The 27,388-nt window shown below is 36.6% G+C and overlaps 2 protein-coding genes across 2 annotated transcripts in view; one reads left to right on the forward strand and one right to left on the reverse strand.

Moving 5' to 3' along the window:
- The first annotated feature begins 5,722 nt into the window (after positions 1-5,722).
- eif3l (eukaryotic translation initiation factor 3 subunit L) lies at positions 5,723-11,382 on the forward strand. Its single transcript, XM_087802790.1, has 14 exons — positions 5,723-5,853; positions 6,103-6,145; positions 6,227-6,437; positions 6,520-6,599; positions 7,487-7,548; positions 7,626-7,695; positions 7,763-7,836; positions 7,905-8,076; positions 8,148-8,302; positions 8,370-8,540; positions 9,486-9,619; positions 10,653-11,016; positions 11,083-11,163; positions 11,235-11,382. The coding sequence occupies exons 1-14, from the start codon at positions 5,830-5,832 to the stop codon at positions 11,301-11,303; spliced, it is 1,710 nt and encodes a 569-aa protein (XP_087658916.1). The 5' UTR covers positions 5,723-5,829; the 3' UTR covers positions 11,304-11,382.
- Positions 11,383-12,312: 930 nt separating this feature from the next.
- cdh23 (cadherin-related 23) overlaps positions 12,313-27,388 on the reverse strand; it is a 213,815-nt gene continuing 198,739 nt past the window's right edge. Inside the window, exons 50-67 of the mRNA XM_087803328.1 lie at positions 26,776-26,895; positions 25,842-26,019; positions 25,557-25,768; positions 24,421-24,615; positions 24,250-24,363; positions 24,064-24,193; positions 22,150-22,413; positions 20,308-20,469; positions 19,987-20,243; positions 18,645-18,742; positions 18,467-18,587; positions 18,327-18,406; positions 17,326-17,366; positions 16,796-16,856; positions 16,591-16,720; positions 15,515-15,634; positions 15,286-15,396; positions 12,313-13,197 (exon numbers count right to left, since the gene is read on the reverse strand). Of these exons, the coding sequence (XP_087659454.1) occupies positions 12,856-13,197; positions 15,286-15,396; positions 15,515-15,634; positions 16,591-16,720; positions 16,796-16,856; positions 17,326-17,366; positions 18,327-18,406; positions 18,467-18,587; positions 18,645-18,742; positions 19,987-20,243; positions 20,308-20,469; positions 22,150-22,413; positions 24,064-24,193; positions 24,250-24,363; positions 24,421-24,615; positions 25,557-25,768; positions 25,842-26,019; positions 26,776-26,895 (2,736 nt within the window). The 3' untranslated portion in view covers positions 12,313-12,855. The remainder of the gene's footprint in view (positions 13,198-15,285; positions 15,397-15,514; positions 15,635-16,590; positions 16,721-16,795; positions 16,857-17,325; positions 17,367-18,326; positions 18,407-18,466; positions 18,588-18,644; positions 18,743-19,986; positions 20,244-20,307; positions 20,470-22,149; positions 22,414-24,063; positions 24,194-24,249; positions 24,364-24,420; positions 24,616-25,556; positions 25,769-25,841; positions 26,020-26,775; positions 26,896-27,388) is intronic.

The raw sequence follows: 27,388 nt of genomic DNA on the forward strand, positions 1-27,388 counted from the left end.
TATATATATAACAGCACAATAAAAAACAATAAACAAATAAATAATACTCGTAAAAATAGTAATAACAAGTAAAAGTAAATAAAATATGGACAATAATTAAGTAATGAAAGACCATTAGATTTTGAATAACTGCTTTTACATTTTTAAACACAAATAAACAATAATCATAGAAATGGTAATAAAAAGTAAATAGCATATGGACAATAATAAAGTAATGAAAGACCATTAGATTTTTAATAACTACTTTTACATTTTTAAACACAAATAGACAATAATCCTAAAAATGGTAATAAGAAGTAAATAACATGGACAATAATAAAGTAATGAAAGACCATTAGATTTTTAATAACTAGTCTCACATTTTTAAACACAAATAAACAATAATCATAGAAATGGTAATAAAAAGTAAATAACATATGGACAATAATAAAGTAATGAAAGACCATTAGATTTTTAATAACTACTTTTACATTTTTAAACACAAATAGACAATAATCCTAAAAATGGTAATAAGAAGTAAATAACATATGGACAATAATAAAGTAATGAAAGACCATTAGATTTTTAATAACTACTTTCACATTTTTAAACACAAATAAACAATTATCATAAAAATGGTATTAAAAAGTAAATAACTAATGGAAAATAATAAAGTAACGAAAGACCATTAGATTTTTAATAACTGCATTTACATTTTTAAACACAAATAAACAATTATCATAAAAATGGTATTAAAAAGTAAATAACTAATGGAAAATAATAAAGTAACGAAAGACCATTAAATTTTTCATAACTGCTTTTACATTTTTAAACACAAATAAACAATAATCCTAAAAATGGTAATAAGAAGTAAATAACATATGGACAATAATAAAGTAATGAAAGACCATTAGATTTTGAATAACTACTTTTACATTTTTAAACACAAATAAACAATTATCATAAAAATGGTATTAAAAAGTAAATAACTAATGGAAAATAATAAAGTAATGAAAGACCATTAGATTTTTAATAACTACTTTTACATTTTTAAACACAAATAAACAATTATCATAAAAATGGTATTAAAAAGTAAATAACTAATGGAAAATAATAAAGTAATGAAAGACCATTAGATTTTGAATAACTACTTTCACATTTTTAAACACAAATAAACAATTATCATAAAAATGGTATTAAAAAGTAAATAACTAATGGAAAATAATAAAGTAATGAAAGACCATTAGATTTTTAATAACTACTTTTACATTTTTAAACACAAATAAACAATTATCATAAAAATGGTATTAAAAAGTAAATAACTAATGGAAAATAATAAAGTAATGAAAGACCATTAGATTTTTAATAACTACTTTTACATTTTTAAACACAAATAAACAATTATCATAAAAATGGTATTAAAAAGTAAATAACTAATGGAAAATAATAAAGTAATGAAAGACCATTAGATTTTTAATAACTACTTTCACATTTTTAAACACAAATAAACAATTATCATAAAAATGGTATTAAAAAGTAAATAACTAATGGAAAATAATAAAGTAATGAAAGACCATTAGATTTTTAATAACTACTTTCACATTTTTAAACACAAATAAACAATTATCATAAAAATGGTATTAAAAAGTAAATAACTAATGGAAAATAATAAAGTAATGAAAGACCATTAGATTTTTAATAACTACTTTTACATTTTTAAACACAAATAAACAATAATCATAAAAATGGTATTAAAAAGTAAATAACTAATGGAAAATAATAAAGTAACGAAAGACCATTAGATTTTTAATAACTACTTTCACATTTTTAAACACAAATAAACAATAATCCTAAAAATGGTAATAAGAAGTAAATAACATATGGACAATGATAAAGTAATGAAAGACCATTAGATTTTGAATAACTACTTTCACATTTTTAAACACAAATAAACAATAATCCTAAAAATGGTAATAAGAAGTAAATAACATATGGACAATGATAAAGTAATGAAAGACCATTAGATTTTGAATAACTACTTTCACATTTTTAAACACAAATAAACAATTATCATAAAAATGGTATTAAAAAGTAAATAACTAATGGAAAATAATAAAGTAATGAAAGACCATTAGATTTTTAATAACTACTTTTACATTTTTAAACACAAATAAATAATTATCATAAAAATGGTATTAAAAAGTAAATAACTAATGGAAAATAATAAAGTAATGAAAGACCATTAGATTTTTAATAACTACTTTTACATTTTTAAACACAAATAAACAATTATCATAAAAATTGTATTAAAAAGTAAATAACTAATGGAAAATAATAAAGTAACGAAAGACCATTAGATTTTTAATAACTACTTTCACATTTTTAAACACAAATAAACAATTATCATAAAAATGGTATTAAAAAGTAAATAACTAATGGAAAATAATAAAGTAATGAAAGACCATTAGATTTTGAATAACTACTTTCACATTTTTAAACACAAATAAACAATTATCATAAAAATGGTATTAAAAAGTAAATAACTAATGGAAAATAATAAAGTAATGAAAGACCAATAGATTTTTAATAACTACTTTCACATTTTTAAACACAAATAAACAATTATCATAAAAATGGTATTAAAAAGTAAATAACTAATGGAAAATAATAAAGTAATGAAAGACCATTAGATTTTTAATAACTACTTTTACATTTTTAAACACAAATAAACAATAATCATAAAAATGGTATTAAAAAGTAAATAACTAATGGAAAATAATAAAGTAACGAAAGACCATTAGATTTTTAATAACTACTTTCACATTTTTAAACACAAATAAACAATAATCCTAAAAATGGTAATAAGAAGTAAATAACATATGGACAATGATAAAGTAATGAAAGACCATTAGATTTTGAATAACTACTTTCACATTTTTAAACACAAATAAACAATAATCCTAAAAATGGTAATAAGAAGTAAATAACATATGGACAATAATAAAGTAATGAAAGACCATTAGATTTTGAATAACTACTTTCACATTTTTAAACACAAATAAACAATTATCATAAAAATGGTATTAAAAAGTAAATAACTAATGGAAAATAATAAAGTAATGAAAGACCATTAGATTTTTAATAACTACTTTTACATTTTTAAACACAAATAAATAATTATCATAAAAATGGTATTAAAAAGTAAATAACTAATGGAAAATAATAAAGTAATGAAAGACCATTAGATTTTTAATAACTACTTTTACATTTTTAAACACAAATAAACAATTATCATAAAAATGGTATTAAAAAGTAAATAACTAATGGAAAATAATAAAGTAACGAAAGACCATTAGATTTTTAATAACTACTTTCACATTTTTAAACACAAATAAACAATTATCATAAAAATGGTATTAAAAAGTAAATAACTAATGGACAATAATAAAGTAATGAAAGACCATTAGATTTTGAATAACTACTTTCACATTTTTAAACACAAATAAACAATTATCATAAAAATGGTATTAAAAAGTAAATAACTAATGGAAAATAATAAAGTAATGAAAGACCATTAGATTTTTAATAACTGCTTTTACATTTTTAAACACAAATAAACAATAATCCTAAAAATGGTAATAAGAAGTAAATAACATATGGACAATAATAAAGTAATGAAAGACCATTAGATTTTGAATAACTACTTTCACATTTTTAAACACAAATAAACAATTATCATAAAAATGGTATTAAAAAGTAAATAACTAATGGAAAATAATAAAGTAATGAAAGACCATTAGATTTTTAATAACTACTTTTACATTTTTAAACACAAATAAACAATTATCATAAAAATGGTATTAAAAAGTAAATAACTAATGGAAAATAATAAAGTAATGAAAGACCATTAGATTTTTAATAACTACTTTTACATTTTTAAACACAAATAAACAATTATCATAAAAATGGTATTAAAAAGTAAATAACTAATGGAAAATAATAAAGTAACGAAAGACCATTAGATTTTTTATAACTGCTTTTACATTTTTAAACACAAATAAACAATAATCCTAAAAATGGTAATAAGAAGTAAATAACATATGGACAATAATAAAGTAATGAAAGACCATTAGATTTTGAATAACTACTTTCACATTTTTAAACACAAATAAACAATTATCATAAAAATGGTATTAAAAAGTAAATAACTAATGGAAAATAATAAAGTAACGAAAGACCATTAGATTTTTAATAACTGCTTTTACATTTTTAAACACAAATAAACAATAATCCTAAAAATGGTAATAAGAAGTAAATAACTAATGGAAAATAATAAAGTAATGAAAGACCATTAGATTTTTAATAACTACTTTTACATTTTTAAACACAAATAAACAATTATCCTAAAAATGGTAATAAGAAGTAAATAACATATGGACAATGATAAAGTAATGAAAGACCATTAGATTTTGAATAACTACTTTCACATTTTTAAACACAAATAAACAATTATCATAAAAATGGTATTAAAAAGTAAATAACTAATGGAAAATAATAAAGTAATGAAAGACCATTAGATTTTTAATAACTACTTTTACATTTTTAAACACAAATAAACAATTATCATAAAAATGGTATTAAAAAGTAAATAACTAATGGAAAATAATAAAGTAATGAAAGACCATTAGATTTTTAATAACTACTTTTACATTTTTAAACACAAATAAACAATTATCATAAAAATGGTATTAAAAAGTAAATAACTAATGGAAAATAATAAAGTAACGAAAGACCATTAGATTTTTAATAACTGCTTTTACATTTTTAAACACAAATAAACAATAATCCTAAAAATGGTAATAAGAAGTAAATAACATATGGACAATAATAAAGTAATGAAAGACCATTAGATTTTTAATAACTACTTTCACATTTTTAAACACAAATAAACAATTATCATAAAAATGGTATTAAAAAGTAAATAACTAATGGAAAATAATAAAGTAATGAAAGACCATTAGATTTTTAATAACTACTTTTACATTTTTAAACACAAATAAACAATTATCATAAAAATGGTATTAAAAAGTAAATAACTAATGGAAAATAATAAAGTAATGAAAGACCATTAGATTTTGAATAACTACTTTTACATTTTTAAACACAAATAAACAATAATCCTAAAAATGGTAATAAGAAGTAAATAACATATGGACAATAATAAAGTAATGAAAGACCATTAGATTTTGAATAACTACTTTCACATTTTTAAACACAAATAAACAATTATCATAAAAATGGTATTAAAAAGTAAATAACTAATGGAAAATAATAAAGTAACGAAAGACCATTAGATTTTTAATAACTGCTTTTACATTTTTAAACACAAATAAACAATAATCATGAAAATGGTAATACAAAGTAAATAACATATGGACAATAATAAAGTAATGAAAGACCATTAGATTTTTAATAACTACTTTTACATTTTTAAACACAAATAAACAATAATCATAAAATGGTAATAAAAAGTAAATAACATATTGTCCATAATAATGTAATGAAAGACCATTAGATTTTCAATAACTACTTTCACATAAAAAAAACAAAACAAAGACAGAATGGAAAACTAAGCTTTCATCAATTTAAACGCGTGTTTGCATTTATTAAGAAATACGAGACACTTTAGTAGCGGTTTAGTCAGTTTCCCAAAGTGCATTGCGGTATGTCTCAGAATTACGTCCTTTCCGCTTCCGGTTGCCTCTATCGCCAGCTGCGTGGTTCGGCGAGCTGTTAGCAAAACATCGTGTTAACCGTAATACCCTCTGAACTTGGAGTAATAACAACACCATGTCGTACCCCGAAGAGGAGGAAGTAAGAAATTATTAATTTTGAAAACAGTTGAGCAGTTCTTATCCAGTAATTACAGGAAGATGTACTTGCCGGCTGGTTGTATGCTAGCACGCTAACCAATGCTACACGTTAGCTCGTGTTCGTGTTAGCCTTTAAATTGTACTTGTGGAATTATTAAGTTGTATTAAATACAATTTACTTTTTGGACCGTTGGTGTTATTCAGGGACTAAAAAACCCACGGTGCTTACGTCTCTTTGTTGCTTCCACAGTACGATGCATACGCCTTCACCGCCGATTACGATCTCCACACCGGTCAGTGAACGCACCACGCTCAGTCCCACTAATCAAATCCTTCTGAATTAAGAAATAATCGATTTTTTTGCATCTATCAAGGTGATCCAAAGGCAGACCTGGCCTTCGAGAGGCAGTACGAGCAGCAGACCTACCATGTCATCCCCGAAGTGATCAAGAACTTCCTGCAGTATTTCCACAAAACCATCTCAGACCTGATCGACCAGAAGGTCTACGAGCTGCAGGCGAACCGTGTGTCGAGTGAGAGCATCGAGCAGAAGATCTACGAGATCCAGGATGTTTACGAGAACAGGTGACGTTGACGTTTACAGCACAAATTTCAATATGTTTTTTAGCTATAACGTTGATCCCTAACATACGTTTTATTTCTGCAGTTGGAACAAGTTGACCGAGAGACTGTTCAAGAATTCTCCTTGGCCAGAAGCTGACAGTATCTCGTCGCTTGTCGGCAATGGTGAGTGAAACTGATGAAAGTTGAATTTGTACAGGACAGTCAGAAGGACATTATGTTTTATTATATCACTTACCAGTTTTTTAATTGCACGTAGACTTGCAACAGGCCAACTTTTTTGAAAGAAGCACAACTTTTGACATTCCTGGCATAGAGAAGTTGTTAGACATCTTTTTCACCTTTTGGTTTTTAGTCATTAATCGGGGTTCTTGCTTGTCCTTATTTTCTTTCTAAAATGCATTTGGGTCAAGAATCTAAAATTAAGACCTTAATTGGTTTTAAAATGTCCTGAATCTAAACTTTGAAAGGTCTTAAAATGTGAGAATATAATTAGCAACATGTTTAGGTTAGTTTCAAATAGCAAATAATCCGGTAACATTTATTCATTGTTTTTTATATTCATAGCAATCTCAATAATAATAATATCTAATAAGAACACAGCAAAGAAGTCTCCACTCGTACTCAGCGTAAATCTGGTTCAAGTAGTTTCTTCGGAAAAAGACGTTTGCTTTGAGTTACGCGGGAAACTATAACTTGAATGAGAATTGCTTGACAAACCAGCATGTGTTTTATGGCTGAAACAGTTTGCTCCCAAGCACAAGAAAAGTCAGGACATTTTTTAATTTGACTAAAAACTGTTCATTGTTTTGGCAATGTTTAAATAAACATTTCGGTAAATTGTCCCTAAAGCTTTTTACTTAATGCGTTTGTTATTTTTTGGTTGTCGAGTTTGACTAAACTTCAATTTAAAATGGTATTAAAAGTTTTAAAATACTTGAATTTAACTTGTCTTGAGCTGTAGGAAGCCTGTTAATTCTCTCCAAAGTGGTGTCAGAGTTGGTGTATGAGTTTTTTTCTCAGTCTTCTGAAGTATTTTTTTTGTCGCTCAGATGCCGTGTTCCTCATCCTCTACAAGGAGCTCTACTACAGACACATCTACGCCAAAGTCAGCGTGAGTAAAAAGAGAAACAGTCCTCGCCAGTGTTCCCTGAATTTCAGTTAACACACTGTTGTCTTAATGTTTGTTAGGGAGGACCAACTCTGGAGCAGAGGTTTGAGTCGTATTACAACTACTGCAACCTCTTCAACTACATCCTCAGTAAGTTTAATAGTTACCAGTGGTTTTGTGTCGTGGTGGATCAGTCATATTTAACATGTGTTTGTAGATGCAGATGGCCCCGCCCCCCTGGAACTGCCCAACCAGTGGCTGTGGGACATTATTGATGAGTTTATTTACCAGGTAGGCTTGTCCTCCGTCTTCTATCTCTCTTTGAGTGAGTTAGTCAAGTCGTCTTCTGGCCCTTTCAGTTCCAGTCCTTCAGTCAGTACCGCTGCAGGACTTCCAAGAAGGGTGAAGATGAAATCGAGTTCCTGCGGAGTAACCCCAAAATCTGGAACGTCCACAGTGTCCTCAACGTTCTCCACTCCCTGGTGGACAAGAGCAACATCAACCGTCAGCTGGAGGTTTACACCAGCGGAGGTTTGTACCAGCGTCGGCTCTGAAAACTGTCCCTGACTGTTACGTGTCATGACCCCTGTCCACGTGTTCAGGGGACCCCGAGAGTGTCGCCGGAGAGTACGGCCGTCACTCCCTCTACAAGATGTTGGGGTACTTCAGCTTGGTGGGGCTACTGAGGCTACACTCCCTGCTGGGCGACTACTACCAGGCCATCAAAGTCCTGGAGAACATCGAGCTCAACAAGAAGGTGCGGAGAGACGATGAGATGCTGACTCGGATTAAACGGAAGGTTGACTCTTTTCTTGGTCCATCAGAGCATGTACTCCCGCGTCCCAGAGTGTCAGATCACCACCTATTACTACGTCGGCTTCGCCTACCTGATGATGAGGCGCTACCAGGACGCCATCAGAGTTTTCGCCAACATTCTGCTTTACATCCAGAGGACGAGAAACATGTTCCAGAGGTCCACGTACAAATATGAGATGGTGAGTTTGAAACCTAACCTCCTGAGATTGAAGGGTATTGTTTGCTAGTGAGTTGTGAGGTGCCAGAGGAACAGCTGATGTGGTTTCATGGTACAGTGTCATAAAAACCAAAGCTACGAGGGGTGTGTATTAGAAAGAATCTGGTGATGCGAGTTATTGCGATACTGTCGTAACAAGCATATATTTGTAGTATTGGCTTGACCTTTGATGAAGTCGTAAATGCTTTCATTTGTTTTGAAACAAAAATATGCCCCAACATCCGCTTTAACAGCTGCTCGACTGAATCGACTGTATCCTCCCGTCCTCAGTAATCTCCAGGATGTTATTGTTCCTTGAGTTGAAGGAGGACGTTTTAACTGCTTCAATCTAGCAGTCAGAAGTTCAATTGCAACACAAAAATGAACAAACGGTCTGAATATTTGCATCTTGTTTGTAAATTTCAAAAAATCTAACATTTGAAAAAAACTAATTTTATACACTCAAATATGAACCTTAAACGAACTATGATCGATGGTTCTGTTGAGTATCGACACAGTATCGTGAAAGTAGAAGGTGCCGCCCTCATTTTAAGTTACGTTTTGTTTTCTTATTGCATTCTTTTATTTTGTACTTCAACCACAAACTCTTCCTGTGTTGTGTTAACAACATTGGCAATAAAAGTTTCTGATTAGGAGGACGGACACATTTTATGGAGCATAGAGTGCCATCTAGTGGCCTTTGATTAAAGGACACTGTCACAATGTTTCATGAAATCTTACTTACACTTCACTAATCTTTGCTTTTCAGCAACGCCATACTTTGGTCTATTTTCATTTACCTTTGCCCTCTTTTAACATTTAGGGAGACGTCATTTTGTGGTACTTTTAACTTCAGCGAATACGTCATGGAAATATGAAGTATTTATATATAAATGCATGTGTTTCAACGTATGCTGCGTCTCTCCAGATCAACAAACAGAACGAGCAGATGCACGGCCTGCTGGCGATCGCGCTCACCATGTACCCGATGCGCATCGACGAGAGCATCCACACGCAGCTGCGCGAGAAGTACGGCGACAAGATGCTGCGGATGCAGAAAGGGTGAGACCTGAGAGCAGAGCCCAGCAATGTCTGTGTTGATGTGTCACAACTGGATATCTTGAGATTACTATCAAAAAAAATTACTGTAATAGTGGTGGGTATTGGCAAGAATTTGGCGATATCGTACTTATCATAATGCAAGGGAAACGAAACAATATATTGTGATACTGTAGTAATAAGGTTATGTTTGTAGTATTGTCGAGTACTTGAACTTGCAGAATTTACAGACTCTTGATGAAGTCGCAACTGATTTTGTTTTAAAATGAAAACATGTCCGAACGTCAGCTTTAAAAGCTGCTGGAACCGACTGTATCCTCTCGTCCTCAGCCGTTGCCAGGGTCTCTGGATATTCAATAGTTTATTTAGCTGCTGAGAATGTGCCATCTTTATAGAAGTATTGCAACATAACCCTGTTAATATTTGCATGACATTGTATATTTAATAATATACTTATTTTTTTTACGTTTTAATTTTATACACACTTCACTGGAATATAAACCATAAAATGACTAACATCAGCTTTAAAAGCTGCTGGAGTCGACTGTATCCTCTCGTCCTCATTCATCGCGATGCTTTCCTGCTATTTAATTGTTCCCATAGCTGTGGAGGATGTCGTGACTGCTGCCATCTAGCTGTTGGAAGTTTAATTGCAACGAAAAAATGAACACACATGAATATTTGCATGTTAAATGTAGATTTTAAAAAAAACAACAAACTGAATATTTTATTTTACACACATTTATTGAAATATAAACCATAAGATAACTTTTTATAAAAATAAAAAATATATTTGAAAAAGCAATAAATAAACTATTACAATAAATACATTTATACATCGCTTTTGAATATCGAGGGATATTTCATGATAAAAAAAACAATATATCAAGGTATCGATGTTTTCGGACACGCCCACTAAATAAGAGATGTCGTTTTTTTTTAGTTTCTGATCCAACGTTTCCTCTTTGATGGTTGATGCCGTTGAAACGCCTCAAATGTTCTCCTTTTAACACTGAGACGGTGAACTCTGTCACAGAGACATGGACGTGTTCGAGGAGGTCTTCTGCTTCGCCTGCCCAAAGTTCCTGTCGCCCGTGGTGCCCAACTACGACAACATGCACCAGGAATACCACCTGGAGCCGTTCAAACAGCAGTGGAACGTGTTCGCCGAGGAGGTGCAGCAACAGGCGCAGCTCTCCACCATCCGCAGCTTCCTCAAGCTCTACACCACCATGCCGGTGGCCAAGCTGGCCGGCTTCCTGGACGTGACGGAGGAGGAGTTCCGCATCCAGCTGCTGGTCTTCAAGCACAAGATGAAGAACCTGGTGTGGACCAGCGGCATCTCGGCGCTGGACGGAGAGTTCCAGTCGGCGTCCGAGGTGGACTTTTACATCGACAGGGTGAGACGATTAGTTACTTTTTTTTATTTCCAACAACAAGGGTGACTTTAAACCTGGTGTCTTCAGGACATGATCCACATCGCGGACACGAAGGTGGCCCGGAGGTACGGAGACTTCTTCATCAGACAGATCCACAAGTTCGAGGAGGTGAGAAGTCAAAGGAGCTTTGGTTGTTTCAGGACATTTTTTTTTTTCTCAACGACATGTTTCACTCGCAGTTGAACCGGACTCTGAAGAAGATGCCGGCGAGCGCCGGAACCACCGCTGTAGCCACCAGCCGATCTTGAAGAACATCTCAGAAAAAATGATTATGGAGGTTTTTTTTCTATGTAAGCTGGAATCAATAAACTTAACTCTGAGATGTAACCTGTGAGCTCTTTTGTGGCCACCAGATGTCACTGTTTCTTCTCGGAACAATCAATGACTTGCACCTCCCTCGTCCTCGTTTGAGGCTGTTGCATATTTTATTATCACAGGTGTGAGTTGGTGACAGTCATGGTAAATAAAAAGATACAAAATGGAAATATATATAAAAAAAAGAATATTAAAAACAGCACTCGTCAGAAACATCAACTCCCAGACAAATAAAAAAACAAACGTGTCACCATCGACGTACACAGACATCCAAATTAGACTATTTTGGTAAGTCAGCATTGATCTTGAAAAATATCTGAATGACTTCTTTTGTAAAATAAAAAAATAAAGCAAACGCTGCTCATCTCGAGTCTTGACTCCCTCTAGTGGCAGTGAGAAGTCTGTGGGCGCGGCGCCATCTTCAGGTTAAGAAAGTCACATGTTCGTACGCTTTAGAAAATCCATTGAATAACTCGGAAGCAGGCGCTCGTTGACTGTGGTTACCGTGGAAGCGAGTCAGTGCCGTCAGAATATTGAATTGTTTAGTTTTTCATAATTGAATTCAACAAAAAACATATATTGAAAGATTCAATTTGCCTTAATTAAAACGATTTTATAAAAGGAAAAAATATATATTTTCTGATTTAATTTACGCTTTACACCTAAAGTTTGATATAATAATTCAAAAATACCTTTTTTTTTTTACATTTTTACACTCTGGTGCTTCCACGTCGTCACCTGCTGAAAGTCGTACAGTCACAGTATTCCATTTAAAATTTAAAGGCTACTAATTTAAAATATTAAATTTAGAAAATGTAATTTTAAATGATCGGAATTAGTAATGGTCTGATGAAGCAGTGTCATTATTTTCAGAGTCCACTAGATGGCGGTCTGCACTATTTTCCTTTGTTTTGAACAACTGTTTTAATAAAACATCACGTCATGTTTAAACGGATGGCGCCACCTACTGACCTCTGAACAACATGACACTGTTTCATGAAACTTCATCAGAAATGATTGAATTATAAAAAAATATATATTTAAACCTGTTACAATAATAACAGTTAAAATAATTAAATATTCAATATTCTGATGGAACTGACATATTTCCAAAGATAACTCTTGAAATTCACACGTCTTGGATTTTTTTTTTTTCTGGAGCTGATCAGTGCATGCTGGGATGGAGAGCAGGAGCAGGAAGTGCTTCCGTCACGACTCGTCCTCCTGCGTCTGTCAGCACGTCCATCAGTCGTCCAAGCATTATTGTGCTCTTTGTTTCTTCCTCTCACGCCGACCGCACCAAAAGTTTTCCTCCACTGGATGATGAGGCGCCTGAAGATCCTGGAACTTCAAGGCGCCAAATTATTATTTATTTTCTTCTTCCTCGTGACATAAACCTGCTCGTCCCAACATGGACCAGCGGCGAGTGGACGAGGACCCGGGGACCCAGGAGAGCCGGGCTCAGACCAGCGAGGCCTCGGCTAGTCATAACTCGGTGATCTCCAGCGGGGACTCGGACAGGACGTCCCCGTCCTTGTGCCGGTGCATCGGCGTGGACTTGGCCGACTCGGTGCGGGCGTTCCGCTCCGAGTAGAGGCCGCCGTCGGCGTTCAGCGCCTCCAGGGAGCGGCCCAGGGGTCGCTGGTCGTCCTCGGGCAGGCTGCTGAGGTCGGAGGTCAGGAGGGTGCCGGTGCTGCCGTGCACCACGTGCACGCCGTCGGGTCCCTTGAGCTCCACGGGGAGCTTGTGCTTGAAGCGTAGCGTTCCGCGGCCGCCGCCCATGCTGAGGCGCTCGTCCTCGTCGTCGTCCAGGTCGCTCTGGATCAGCTGTTGGGACGAGACGAGAGTCAGAGGTCGACGATCACCAGAAGAAGAACAAGAAGAAGAACAAGAACAAGGAGAAGAAGAACAAGAACAAGAACAAGAAGAAGAAGAAGTTAACAGGGGAGAAAAGTCAAGTTATATTCACTGGAGATCAGACATGATGTGTCGATGAGGCTTCATGATACACTGTCTTTATTCAGTGATGGTCTGATGAAGCTTCAAGAAGCAGTGTCATTATTTTCAGGGTCCACTAGATGGCGGTGTCTGCACTATTTCCCTTTGTTTCAAACGACTGTTCAACAACACACATGAACCCATGTACACACAAACACACACATATCTTGAATATATGTGCATACAACGCACACTTGAACACATGTGCACACAACATGCACATACCTTGAACACATGTGCACACAACACACACATGAAACCATGTGCACACAAACACGCACTTGAACACATGTGCACACAACACACACTTGAACACATGTGCACACAACGCACACATACCTTGAATATATGCGCACACAACACACATGAACCCATGTACACACAAACACACACATATCTTGAATATATGTGCATACAACGCACACTTGAACACATGTGCACACAACAAACACATACCTTGAACACATGTACACACAACACACACATACCTTGAACACATGTGCACACAACACACACATGAAACCATGTGCACACAAACACGCACTTGAACACATGTGCACACAACACACACATGAAACCATGTTCACACAAACACACACTTGAACACATGTGCACACAACACACACATGAAACCATGTGCACACAAACACGCACTTGAACACATGTGCACACAACACACACATGAAACCATGTGCACACAAACACACACTTGAACACATGTGCACACAACACACACATGAAACCATGTGCACACAAACACACACTTGAACACATGTGCACACAACGCACACATGAAACCATGTGCACACAAACACACACTTGAACACATGTGCACACAACGCACACATGAAACCATGTGCACACAAACACACACTTGAACACATGTGCACACAACGCACACATGAAACCATGTGCACACAAACACACACTTGAACACATGTGCACACAACGCACACATGAAACCATGTGCACACAAACACACACTTGAACACATGTGCACACAACGCACACATGAAACCATGTGCACACAAACACACACTTGAACACATGTGCACACAACGCACACATGAAACCATGTGCACACAAACACACACTTGAACACATGTGCACACAAAGCACACATCAAACCATGTGCACACAAACACACACTTGAACACATGTGCACACAACGCACACATGAAACCATGTGCACACAAACACACACTTGAACACATGTGCACACAACGCACACATGAAACCATGTGCACACAAACACACACTTGAACACATGTGCACACAACGCACACATGAAACCATGTGCACACAAACACACACTTGAACACATGTGCACACAACGCACACATGAAACCATGTGCACACACTTGAACACATGTGCACACAACACACACATGAAACCATGTGCACACAAACACACACTTGAACACATGTGCACACAACGCACACATGAAACCATGTGCACACAAACACGCACTTGAACACATGTGCACACAACGCACACATGAAACCATGTGCACACAAACACACACTTGAACACATGTGCACACAACGCACACATACCTTGAATATATGTGCACACAACACACATGAACCCATGTACACACAAACAAACACATATTCTCAGAGTCCACTAGATGGCGGTCTCTGCACTATTTCCCTTTGTTTCAAACGACTGTTCTAAAGACACATCATCTTTAAACGGATGGCGCCACCTACTGACCTCTGAACAACATGACACTGCTTCATGATGCTTCATCAGACCGTCAAGATAAACCTCCTAACAGCGAGACTGAAGGTTTGAATCCAGGTTCTGATCCGACCCTAAAAACTGCGGTTCAGTCCAGGTTCAGTGAGAGCGTCAGAAGCAGGAGGAAAGAGAGGAGCAGGATCCAGTTCTAGGAGGAGACTCTGGGCCCAAACCTCGGTGACGGACGAGTGGTCTCCCTGGCTGGTGGACACGTTGACCAGTCGCGCTGCAAAGAGTGTTTTCAGTCTCAGGTAGTCGTCCAGGACCACATTGAGCAGAGAACCCTGGCGGGGGGGCGGCAGCGAGGGGGAAAGGGCGCGACGGTCAAAAGAAGCTTCTTTTGGTTACACATGGATCACGGAGCTGCCTGTCGGGTCAACGCCTGGCGCTGACGTGTCTCACCTTGATGGGTCCGTCTCTCATGATCTGACCCAGTTTGGCGATGTTGTCGTATTCTTGGATGGCGGCTCGCAGGTAACGGTCGTCTTCAGGCTTCGCTTGAGGCTCTCGCCCGAAAGTTCCCTGTGAGGCACAAGTACACACAAACATGAACACATGTACACACAACACACACTTACCTTGAACACATGTGCACACAATAAACAAATGAAACCATGTGCATACAAACACACACTTGAACACATGTGCACACAAACACACACATATCTTGAATATATGTGCACACAACACACACATGAACACATGTGTACACAACACACACATACCTTGAACACATGTGCACAAAACACACATGAACCCATGTACACACAAACACACACATATCTTGTACGCATGTGCACACAACACACATGAACCCATGTACACACAAACACACACATATCTTGAACACATGTGCACACAAACACACAAATATCTTGAACGCATGTGCACACAACACACATGAACCCATGTACACACAAACACACACATATCTTGTACGCATGTGCACACAACACACATGAACCCATGTACACACAAACACACACATATCTTGAACACATGTGCACACAAACACAAAAATATCTTGAACGCATGTGCACCCAACGCACACTTGAACACATGTGAACACACACTCGAACACATGTGAACACACACATACACACGAACACATGTCCACACAAACACAAATATACACATGAACACACATCCATTCACATGAACACACAAATAAACACACATACACACATGGAAACACAAATACATACACAAACGTGTTCACAAGTGCATATAAGCACATACACACACATTCACAGGAACACAAATGCACACACATTCAAGTGAACACAAACAGACAAATAAAACACGCATAGATACACACAAACACACACTCACTCACACTCACACTCACACACACACTCACACACACACACACACACACACACACACACACACACACACACACACACACACACACACACACACACACACACTCTCAGTACAGGAAGTGGACTACAGACTCCAGGCGTGTGGTCACTGACATGTGTGCGAGCCGGACTGTTCCACAGGTCCGTGATCTCACTCAGGTTCTCGGGCAGGTCGTCCTCGTGGTCGGCCTGAGCCGCCAGCTCCAGGTTCCGACAGAACGGGTCGAGCCACACCGGGTTTGCGCTGAGGAGGAACAAGACGGCAACGGTGGCAGATCCAGCAACAGGGGAGGAACACGACAGAAGGATCTGGACTCACCCCTCGAAAGAGTACTTGTTGGTGTTGGGCATGTCCATGATGTCCATCAGACCCTGGTTACCTGGCAACAGATCAGCTCACGTCAACATTATGATAACATACGATATATTGTGATACTGTAGTAACAAGAATATATGTGTAGTATTGTCGAGTACTTGACTCTGGTGTTGCAGTATTTACAGACCACATGACTCTTGACAAAGTCGTAACTGCTTTCATTTGTTTTGAAACCAAAATATGTCCACACATCAGCTTTAAAAGCTGCTGGAGTCGACTGTATCCTCTCGTACTCAGTCATCGTCTGTATCCAACAGGATTTCATTGTTAATTTAGCTGTGGACGACATAATGACTGCTGCCATCTAGCGGCTGAACGTTTAATTGCAACACAAAAATGAACTAACTTTGTGAATATTTGTAAAAAAAAATTGAAACTAGTCAGTAACATGGAAGTAAATATTGCAGTATTTAAGTCAAATATTTTCTTACAACACTAAGTGAAGCATTAAAATGATTTTTGAAGACACTCACCTGTGGATCCAGCAACGATGGCTTTGAGCTTCCGCTGGTGTCTACACACACACACACACACACAGAGACATATTAGTGGATCAATTAATAATAAATTAATAATGAATACATTTTTAACCAATATCCTAATATCAAATTCTAATATTATATATTTTCAACCAATATTTAAATTTTAAATTCAATAATTATTTATTTTGAACCAAAATTTTTATTTTAAATTCCAATATTCTTCATTTTTAACCAATATCTTGATTTTCTATTGTAATATTATTTATTTTCAGCCGATATTTCAATATTAAATTACAATATTTTTGATAATTTACACTATATAAACTTCAATTTAAATATTCTTAATTTTCAACCAATATTTTCACTTTAAATTTCAATATTATTTATTTTTAACCAATATTTTAATTTTAAATTCTAATATTATTTCTTTCAGCTAATATTTTTTATATTAAATTCCAAATATTTTTCACTTGAAACCAATAATTTAACTTTTTTAATTTTGAGTATCAGACAGAATTTAAACTTCAAATTTAAATATTCTTAATTTCAGCCAATATTTTAATTTTATATTTAAATATTCCTTATTTTCAACCAATATTTACATTTTCAATTCCCAATATTTACATTTTTCAGCCAATATCTTTATATTATAAATTCTACTATTATTTATTTTCAGCCAATACTTTTTTTCAATGCTGACTCGTGACGAGCTGATGAAGCTTCATGAAACAGTGTCATGTTGTTTAGAGGTCAGTAGGTGGCGCCATCAGTTTAAAAATGACGTGATGTTGCATTAGAACAGTTGTTCAAAACAAAGGCAAATAGAACAGAGACCGCCATCTAGTGGACTCTGAAGATAATGACACTGCTTCATGAAGCTTCATCAGAACATCACTAATGCTAAGCTAAGCCGACACTACTCTAAGCCACTCTTATGTTTCCAGCATCAAGTGTTTCTCCCTTCACTCGGAGACAGTGGTTCTCACACTTACACTCTGCGATAATGCCAGTTCATGGTGACGAACAATATCCCGGCGAGACAGAGCAGCACGGCGAGGATGATGATGGCCAGCTGTCATGGAAACAGAACTTTACAAACATGTCTCATGTTGCCTTTGGTTCCGAGGCGGACCTGCAGCGTGGAGATGTCGTCGGGCAGTTTGTCGCCGATGGCCGGCTGGGCGTCCACCACGCTGTACTTCCTGAACAGGTTCCTCAGCTGCTCCTTGTTCTCGTCGATCATCTGGATGACTCTGTGGAGCACGAGCGTGAGCGACCACTGGAGACTCAAGAGTCCTCAGGTTTCAAACCTGTCCACGTCCAGGATGGTGTTGGTCTGGTTGTTGACCACGTGGATCAACATGTCCGTCTGGCCGTAGTTGACGCGACCTTTCTTGTCCACGTGGAACTGGAAGAGATCAGTGATGATGTTTCATTAGAACAGTTGTTCAAAACAATGGAAAATAGAGCAGACACCGCCATCTAGTGGACTCTGAAAATAATGACACTGCTTCATGAAGATTCATCAGTTTTTGCCCAAGTTGTATTTACTCATTGTGATAATTATTCATTAAATACTTTTTGGATATTATCTTGTGTTTAAAAACTTTTTTGCTTTTGGTTCCTAAGATGTTTTTATCGCTTTAGTCCTGAAAGAAAAAAACTAAAAGAGCAGTAAGGAGCCATGAATATTGATTTGATTTAATTAAAAATAACTACCTAAAAAGTCTTTGTAAAACGTTTATTTTATTAAGAAATATTTGTTTTCCAATTACTAACATTTTTTAAAAGCATTCAAAGCTATTTTTTTATTATGAAAAAAAATAAGCTAAAAACACATTTTTTAAAATGGGTTTTGATTTTTTTTATGCTTATTATTTTTAGTATCTTTTATTTTGCACAAAAAATAAAACGATGGATAAAGTTGTAGAATTTGTTTCTTAAAAAGTGTTTTCTTATCTTTTAAGAAATGTTGCTCTTTTAGAAAAGTAAAAACATCTATTAAATGTTTTTTTTATTTTTATTTTTATTTAGAGATAATTCGAGAGCAGCATGTTTGTATCCTTTTAGGTCTTTGTTTAATTTCCTTTGAGCTATGCTTTTTATATTTGCACTTTGTTACCTCTTTGCACCTTGTTCTTTTTATTGGCTCTTTGATTTTTATATTTGCACTTTGTTATCTATTTGAACTTTGTTCTTTTTATTTGCCTTTGTTCTCTTTATTTGAACTTTGTTCTTTATATTTGAACTTTGTTCTTTATATTTGAACTTTGTTCTTTATATTTGAACTTTGTTATCTATTTGCCCTTTGTTCTTTTTATTTTTAACTTTGTTCTTTATATTTGCACTTTGTTATTTATTTGCACTTTGTTGTTTTTATTTGCCCTTTGTCCTATAAATTTGCACTTTGTTATCTGTTTGCACTTTGTTCTTGAAACTTCCTTACATTCTTCTGTGAACTGAAAAAATTCTGCAGAGGGATCAATAAAGTCTATCTAATCTAATCTGATCTAATCTATCAATACACATCCTAGTAGGACTGAAGTCTGTCCCAGTGAGCCGGGGAAGAAGGCAGTGGTCCCCCTGTAAAGGTGACTCTTCCTCGCACACACACATGACGCAACACTCATCAATGGTGAACAGCAGCGCCACCTGGATGTCGTCCAGGTTGACGATGGCTCCGGTGATGTTGGACAGGAGGCTGATGAAGTCGTCCTGGTTCTCCCGGACCAGGTCCGGGATCTCGTTGAAGACGATCTTGACCCTCTGGTCGTCCCGCAGGATGTAGATGTTGACGTTGGTGGTGGTGCTGTGACCCGCCAGGTCACAGGCCAGGATCTCCAGCTGGAAGTACCCGGGGTCGTACGCCGTGAAGAGGTTGTAAGTCCGGATGATTCCGTCGGTCAAACCTGGAGACGTGAAGGATGATTTGAAATGTGTTGTGCGTGTGATTCTGGGATGTTGGTCTCTCACCGATGGTGAAGATGTTGCCCATGTCCTCGCTGCCGTTACTCTGAGACTGGAAGTAGCGGATCGTGACGATGTGGTACTGGACCAGGCTGTTGTTGCCAATGTCGTTGTCAACAGCAACGACCTTGATCAGCTCAGAGCCCACTTTAGCGTTCGCTGCGACTCCTGGAGCAAAGATACGAAGAATGATGAAGATGAAGGTGATGATGATGATGATGAAGGAGATGATGATGAAGATGATGATGATGAAGGAGATGATGATGAAGATAATGATGATGATGATGAAGGAGATGATGATGACGATGATGAAAGTGATGATGATGAAGGTGATGAAGATGATGGAGATGATGGTGATGATGATGAAGATAATGATAATGCAGATGATGATGATGATGATGATGATGAAGATGATGACGAAGATGACGAAGGTGATGAAGGAGATGATGATGATGATGATAATGATGAAGGTGATGAAGATGATGAAGGCGATGATGATGAAGGTGATGATGATGATGATGAAGATGATGACGAAAATGACAAAGATGACGAAGATGATGAAGGAGATGATGATGATGATGATAATGATGAAGGTGATGATGAAGGTGATGATGGTGATTATGAAGGTGATGATGATGAAGATGATGAAGGTGATGATGGTGATTATGAAGGTGATGATGATGAAGATGATGAAGGTGATGATGACGATGATGATGAAGATGATAAAGGTGATGATGATGAAGATGATGTAGGTGATGATGATGAAAGTGATGAAGATGATAAAGAAGATGATGATAAAGGAGATGATGATGAAGATGATGATGATGAAGGTGATGAAGATGATAAAGCAGATGATGATGAAGATGATAAAGGAGATGATGATAAAGATGATGAAGGTGATGATGAAGGTGATGATGATGAAGGTGGTGAAGGTGATGAAGGTGATGACGATGATGAAGGTGATGATGATGATGATGAAGGTGATGATGATGAAGGTGATGATGATGAAGATGATGAAGGTGAAGATGATGAAGGTGATGATGAAGGTGATGATGATGAAGGTGATGAAGGTGATGATGATGATGAAGGTGATGATGATGAAGGTGATGATGAAGGTGATGATGAAGGTGATGATGATGAAGGTGGTGAAGGTGATGAAGGTGATGAAGATGATGAAGGTGATGATGATAAAGGTGATGATGATGATGATGAAGGTGGTGAAGGTGATGAAGGTGATGAAGATGATGAAGGTGATGATGATAAAGGTGATGAAGGTGATGAAGATGATGAAGGTGATGATGATAAAGGTGATGATGATGAAGGTGATGATGAAGGTGATGATGATGATGATGATGATGAAGGTGATGATGATGATGAAGGTGATGATGATGAAGGTGATGATGAAGGTGATGATGAAGGTGATGATGATGAAGGTGGTGAAGGTGATGAAGGTGATGAAGATGATGAAGGTGATGATGATAAAGGTGATGATGATGATGATGATGAAGGTGATGATGATAAAGGTGATGATGATGATGATGAAGGTGATGATGATAAAGGTGATGATGATGATGATGAAGGTGATGATGATAAAGGTGATGATGATGATGATGAAGGTGATGATGATAAAGGTGATGATGATGATGATGAAGGTGATGACGATGAAGGTGATGAAGGTGATGAAGGTGGTGAAGGTGATGAAGGTTATGAGGATGATGAAGGTGATGATGATAAAGGTGATGATGATCAAGATGATGAAGGTTATGATGATGATGAAGATGATGAAGGTGATGTAGATGATGAAGGTGATGATGAAGGACTATGATGAAGAATGAAACAACATGTTACCAGCAGTATACTCCGACTTAAGGAATCTTGGTTTCTGGTCGTTGATGTCCTCCAGGGCTATCCGGACCTCCAGCAGACTGGGGTCTCGGGCGGGGTCCAGGGCTCTGGCCCGTGCTGCCCTTTGACCTCTGGGTGGGGACCAGACCCTGTTGCTGGACGCCTTGACGATGATGGAGTAGACGGGGGTCTCCTCGCGGTCCAGATCTCGGAAGAGCCTCAGCTCGCCTTCCAGACTCATCCCGAAGTTGCCTTCAGTGTTTCCTCCTGCAGAGAGACGTGGTTATGGTGTGAGACTCACACTTTCATCTGAGCGCACAATAGACACACAAGATCATCAACCACACACACAAACACACAGACATGTGCTCATGTTAGACCCGCCTACTCAAGTACTTAACTTTCACTGTCTCGTTTGACTATTTCAAGAACTGGAAGGAATTTTATGCTCAACTTTAAACTTTAAAGAAATCATTTTAAATATATATAAAATCTACTGACAATAGTTTGTATTATTTAAGCCATTTTTTCTTTATGATATTTAAATCTCACTGCATGTATATTATTAAATATACTTTCATCTCAGGTTCATCCAACATTTAAGGTAAGGTAAGGTAAAACTTTATTGATCCCTCAGGAGGTCTCCTTTGGGAAATTGTTTATCGTTTATTGTTTATTGTTTGTTTGTTTATTTCTATGTTGTGTTTACAACACATGAAATAAATCAATATTTTTTGATGTTCACACTTGATGCTGATAATGATGAAGGTGAAGATCATTATGGTGATGAAGATGATGATGGTGATGATGAAGATGATGATGATGATGATGCTGATAATGATGATGCTGATGATCATTATGGTGATGAAGATGATGATGGTGATGATGAAGATGAGGAAGGTGATGATGATGATGATGAATGTGGTGATGATGATGATGAAGGTGATGATGATGATGAGGAAGGTGATGATGATGATGAAGATGAAGATGATGATGATGATGAGGAAGGTGATGATGATGATGATGAATGTGATGATGATGAAGGTGATGATGATGATGATGATGAGGAAGGTGATGATGATGAAGATGAAGATGATGATGATGATGATGATGATGATGATGATGATAATGGTGGAGGTGATGAAAGTGTAATGATGATGAAGGTGATGATGATGATGAAGATGACGAAGGTGATTATGATGATGAAGATGATGATGATGAAGGTGATTATGATGATGAAGATGATGATGATGAAGGTGATTATGATGATGCTGATGATGCTGATGAAGATGATGATGTTGAAGGTGATGAAAATGATGGTGATGATGATGAAGATGATGATCATGATGATAATGGTGGAGGTAATGAAGGTGATGAAGATGATGATGATGATGGAGATGATCATGATGATGGTGATGATGATGATGATGATGATGATGATGATGATAATGATGATGGTGATGATGATGATGATGATGATGATGATGATGATGATGATGATGATGATGAAGATGATGATGATGAAGATGGTAATGATGGTGATGATGGAGATGATGATGATGAAGATGATGATGATGATGATGATGATGATGATGATGGTAATGATGATGATGATGATGATGATGATGATGATGATGATGATGATGATGATGATGGTTTATTTTAAACTGTAAACTAGTCAAAGATGTAACTAAGTGCATGAACTTGTCCTGGAAAGAGGGGAAAAACTTCCCTAAATACAGAATAAATGGAGGATATAATGTTGAAAAGTGAAGCTTGTGTTAAACTAAATGTTAGTGTTAGTGTGTGTGTGTGCGTGTGTGTGTGTGTGTGTGGGGGTGTGTGTGTGTGTGTGTGTGTGTGTGTGTGTGTGTGTGTGTGTGTGTGTGCGTGTGTGTGTGTGTGTGTGTGTGTCACCTGCTATGAAGTAATACACGATGGCGTTGGCGCCTTCGTCGGCGTCCACGGCTCGGGTCACGTTCCCGACCCCGGTGCCGGGCGGAGAGTGTTCAGGCACAGAGAGCGTCTGATAAGGCGAGCCCCCGCGCTGAAGACCACACGTGTCAGCAGACATCTGACCCAACACGCCTCGCCAGTACTCACCGGCGGCCTGAGGAACACCGGCTCGTTGTCGTCGATGTCCAACAGCGCCACCTGCAGGGGCTGAGTGGTCTCGTAAGGCACGGGCTGACCCATGTCCCGGGCCACGATGATAAGCTGGAGAGAAAGTGAGATGTGAGATGTTCCTCACGCCGTCGCTCTGGAGGAACTCACGCTGAGAAGAGCCTGCTTCTCCCGGTCCAGTTTGACGGTGGTGGTGATGACGCCAGAGATGGCGTCCATGTGGAAGTTCTCCCAGTCCCTGTTGCCCGCCCCGGTCTGCAGGAAGCCGTAGCGGACTTCCCCGTTCACGCCCTCGTCCGAGTCTGTGGCGTGGACCTCGTACACCGGCAGACCTGGAGGCTGCTCCTAGAAGACACGTCGATGATTGGGTTTATTTCAGGATTTTAACTAGTGATGGCCTCATGAAGCTTCATGAAGCAGTGTCATTATTTTCAGAGTCCACTAGATGGCGGTATATGCTCTATTTTCCTTTATTTTTAATTAATCACCAGAAGAAGAAGAAGAAGAAGAAGAAGAAGTCAACAGGGATGAAAAGTAAAGTTAAATTCACTGGAGAACAGACATGATGTGTCGATGAGACTTCATGATACAGTGTCTTTATTCAGTGATGGTCTGATGAAGCTTCATGAAGCAGTGTCATTATTTTTAGTCCACTAGATGGCGGTCTCTGCACTATTTCCCTGTTAACTGTTCTAATGAAACATCATTTTTAAACGGATGGCGCCACCTACTGACCTCTAAACAACATGACACTGATTCATGAAGCTTCATCAGACCATCAATACATTTTAAATAATTCTTTTAAGTTTTTGTTTTAAAGTTTTTATTTTATTTTTTATTTCCAATAATATTTTATTTTGTTATTTTTTTTAATATGAATGTTTAATATTTTTTGTGACAAACTCAAATCTTACGAAAAGTTAATGTGAAATAATCAATTAATCGACCAATCATTCAATCAATTTCCATAAGCAATGATGAAAAATGAATATTGATCTCTTTATTTAAACTTTTTAGACAATTTGTTTTAATTAATTCTACACAAAGACACATCAAATTTGAGACATTACACATTTTTTAATGACCATAAAGTAATTTCTTCACCATATTTGACATTTTTCTGTGTAATTCTAGCACAAATTTGTAAGCATTTAACTGCAATGTTTAATTTTGACCACTAGATGGTAGCAAAAACAAGAAGACAAAAAAACATTGCTATGCGACTGTTTATAAACAAACTGATTAATTAATAACTTTCTTAACAGCAAATACGGATCAATGTTTACCTCTGATATGTGGATGATGGTCCCGTTGGCCGGTCGGATGAACACGGGCCTGTTGTCGTTGACGTCTATGACGGAGATATAGAGGTCGGCGGTGCCCCACAGCGGGGGTCGGCCCTGATCCGTCGCCACCACAGTCAGGTTGAAACTCTCCGAGGACTGGAGCAGACGGCGGGAGCGGATCAGGCCCGTGTTGGGGTCCAGAGAAAAGGCGTCTGCATGAAACAGTCAGTTTTTGTTAAACTTCCACTTCTGTTTATTTGAATGATATTCGGTTCCGTGAATCACCGGCGTGGGCCCCCAGCATGCTGTAGAGCACGGCGCCGTTCTCGCCCTCGTCCAGGTCCACGGCTTTGACGGTGATCACGGAGGTCCCGCTGGGCTCGTTCTCGAACACGCTGGTGTTGTATCTTCTCTCCGAGAACCGAGGACGGTAATCGTTGATGTCCAGAACCGTCACCAAGACCTACCGTCACACAAACACATGTGTGACTTCAAACTACTTTTTATATAAAAGTAATTAAACCACAATTTAAACAATATTTTAAAGTATATACACATTTTTTTTCCATCATACAATATTTATCCCAATTAATGACATTTTTCATCACAATTAGAAATATTTTTTAATATTGCTTGTACTCATAATATTTGTATATTACACATAATTTCTCACTTTTATTATATATTATTATTTTATAAATGGATTTTCATACTTTTATTGGTGTTTAAAAAATTAAATAAAACGTATCTGGATACATTACCCTATTATTTATTATTTATTATTATTTAAACAATTTCCCAAAGGAGACCTCCTAAGGGATCAATACAGTTTTACCTTACCTTACCTTACCTTAATTTTCTATAACAATACATTTATTAATTATAATTTTATTAATTTAATAACTAATTATTTGTACCATAATATTTCTTTTTTATATTAGTAATTTTTATATAATTATTATTATTATTATTATTATTATTATATTAGTATTTTATTGAATTTACTTTAAAATTTTAACTGCAAACCCCAGATATATATTTTTAATTTTTAATATCTAGTAACATCTAAATAAATAAATGTGTTTATGGATCTAAAATTCTACATGAGCAGCACATAATGCGAAGTAAATCTTTGAAAAAAAACACGAGCATGTCCAGTTCATGACATTAAATATATTGTTTTTATTATCAGGCAACCATCCAAGGGGTCAGAGGTCACCTGCACAGAGTTCTCCCGCCTGTTGTTGGAGCTGCCCCCAGGGTTGTCCCGGGCCACGGCGGTCAGGGTGTAGTGGTCCTTGGTCTCGCGGTCCAGAGGTGAGAGGATGTATATCTCTCCCTGCCACGGAGGAGGAGGAATGATTAGGAAGGAAGTGCGAGCTCAGACGGGGAGTGGCGGCGCTCGTGGTTCTTCCAGGAGTTTGACGGAACGACGGACTTGTTTTGGCTTCAATTTCAACACAGGAAGACGATGGAAAAAAACAACAGTGTTTCAGTTCTTGAGACGATGGATGGAGTGAGAGTTACGAGGAGGTGGAGGAGAAGCTGAGGAAGTGAGGGAGAGGGAGGGAGGCGGGAGGAAGAGGACGAGGCCGAATGTTGTTCTGTCCGAGGAAAACTTTCTCCGATGCGATTTATTTGGTACATATTTTTGGTGACCCAGTAGCCTGTAAACACATGTAATTGTTTAAACCCTGATGTTATCTCAGGGTCAATGTGACCCCATGGCCCGAAAACAAATGTGTTTGTGTCTCTGGCTCACGACCTCCACCACTGTATTTATGGAAGTCAGGGAGGTCGTTCACCTTGACCCAGAGACAACACAAGGGATA

This window comes from Callionymus lyra, chromosome 11 (genome assembly GCF_982586985.1).
Source record: "Callionymus lyra chromosome 11, fCalLyr1.hap1.1, whole genome shotgun sequence".
Taxonomy (NCBI): domain Eukaryota; kingdom Metazoa; phylum Chordata; class Actinopteri; order Syngnathiformes; family Callionymidae; genus Callionymus; species Callionymus lyra.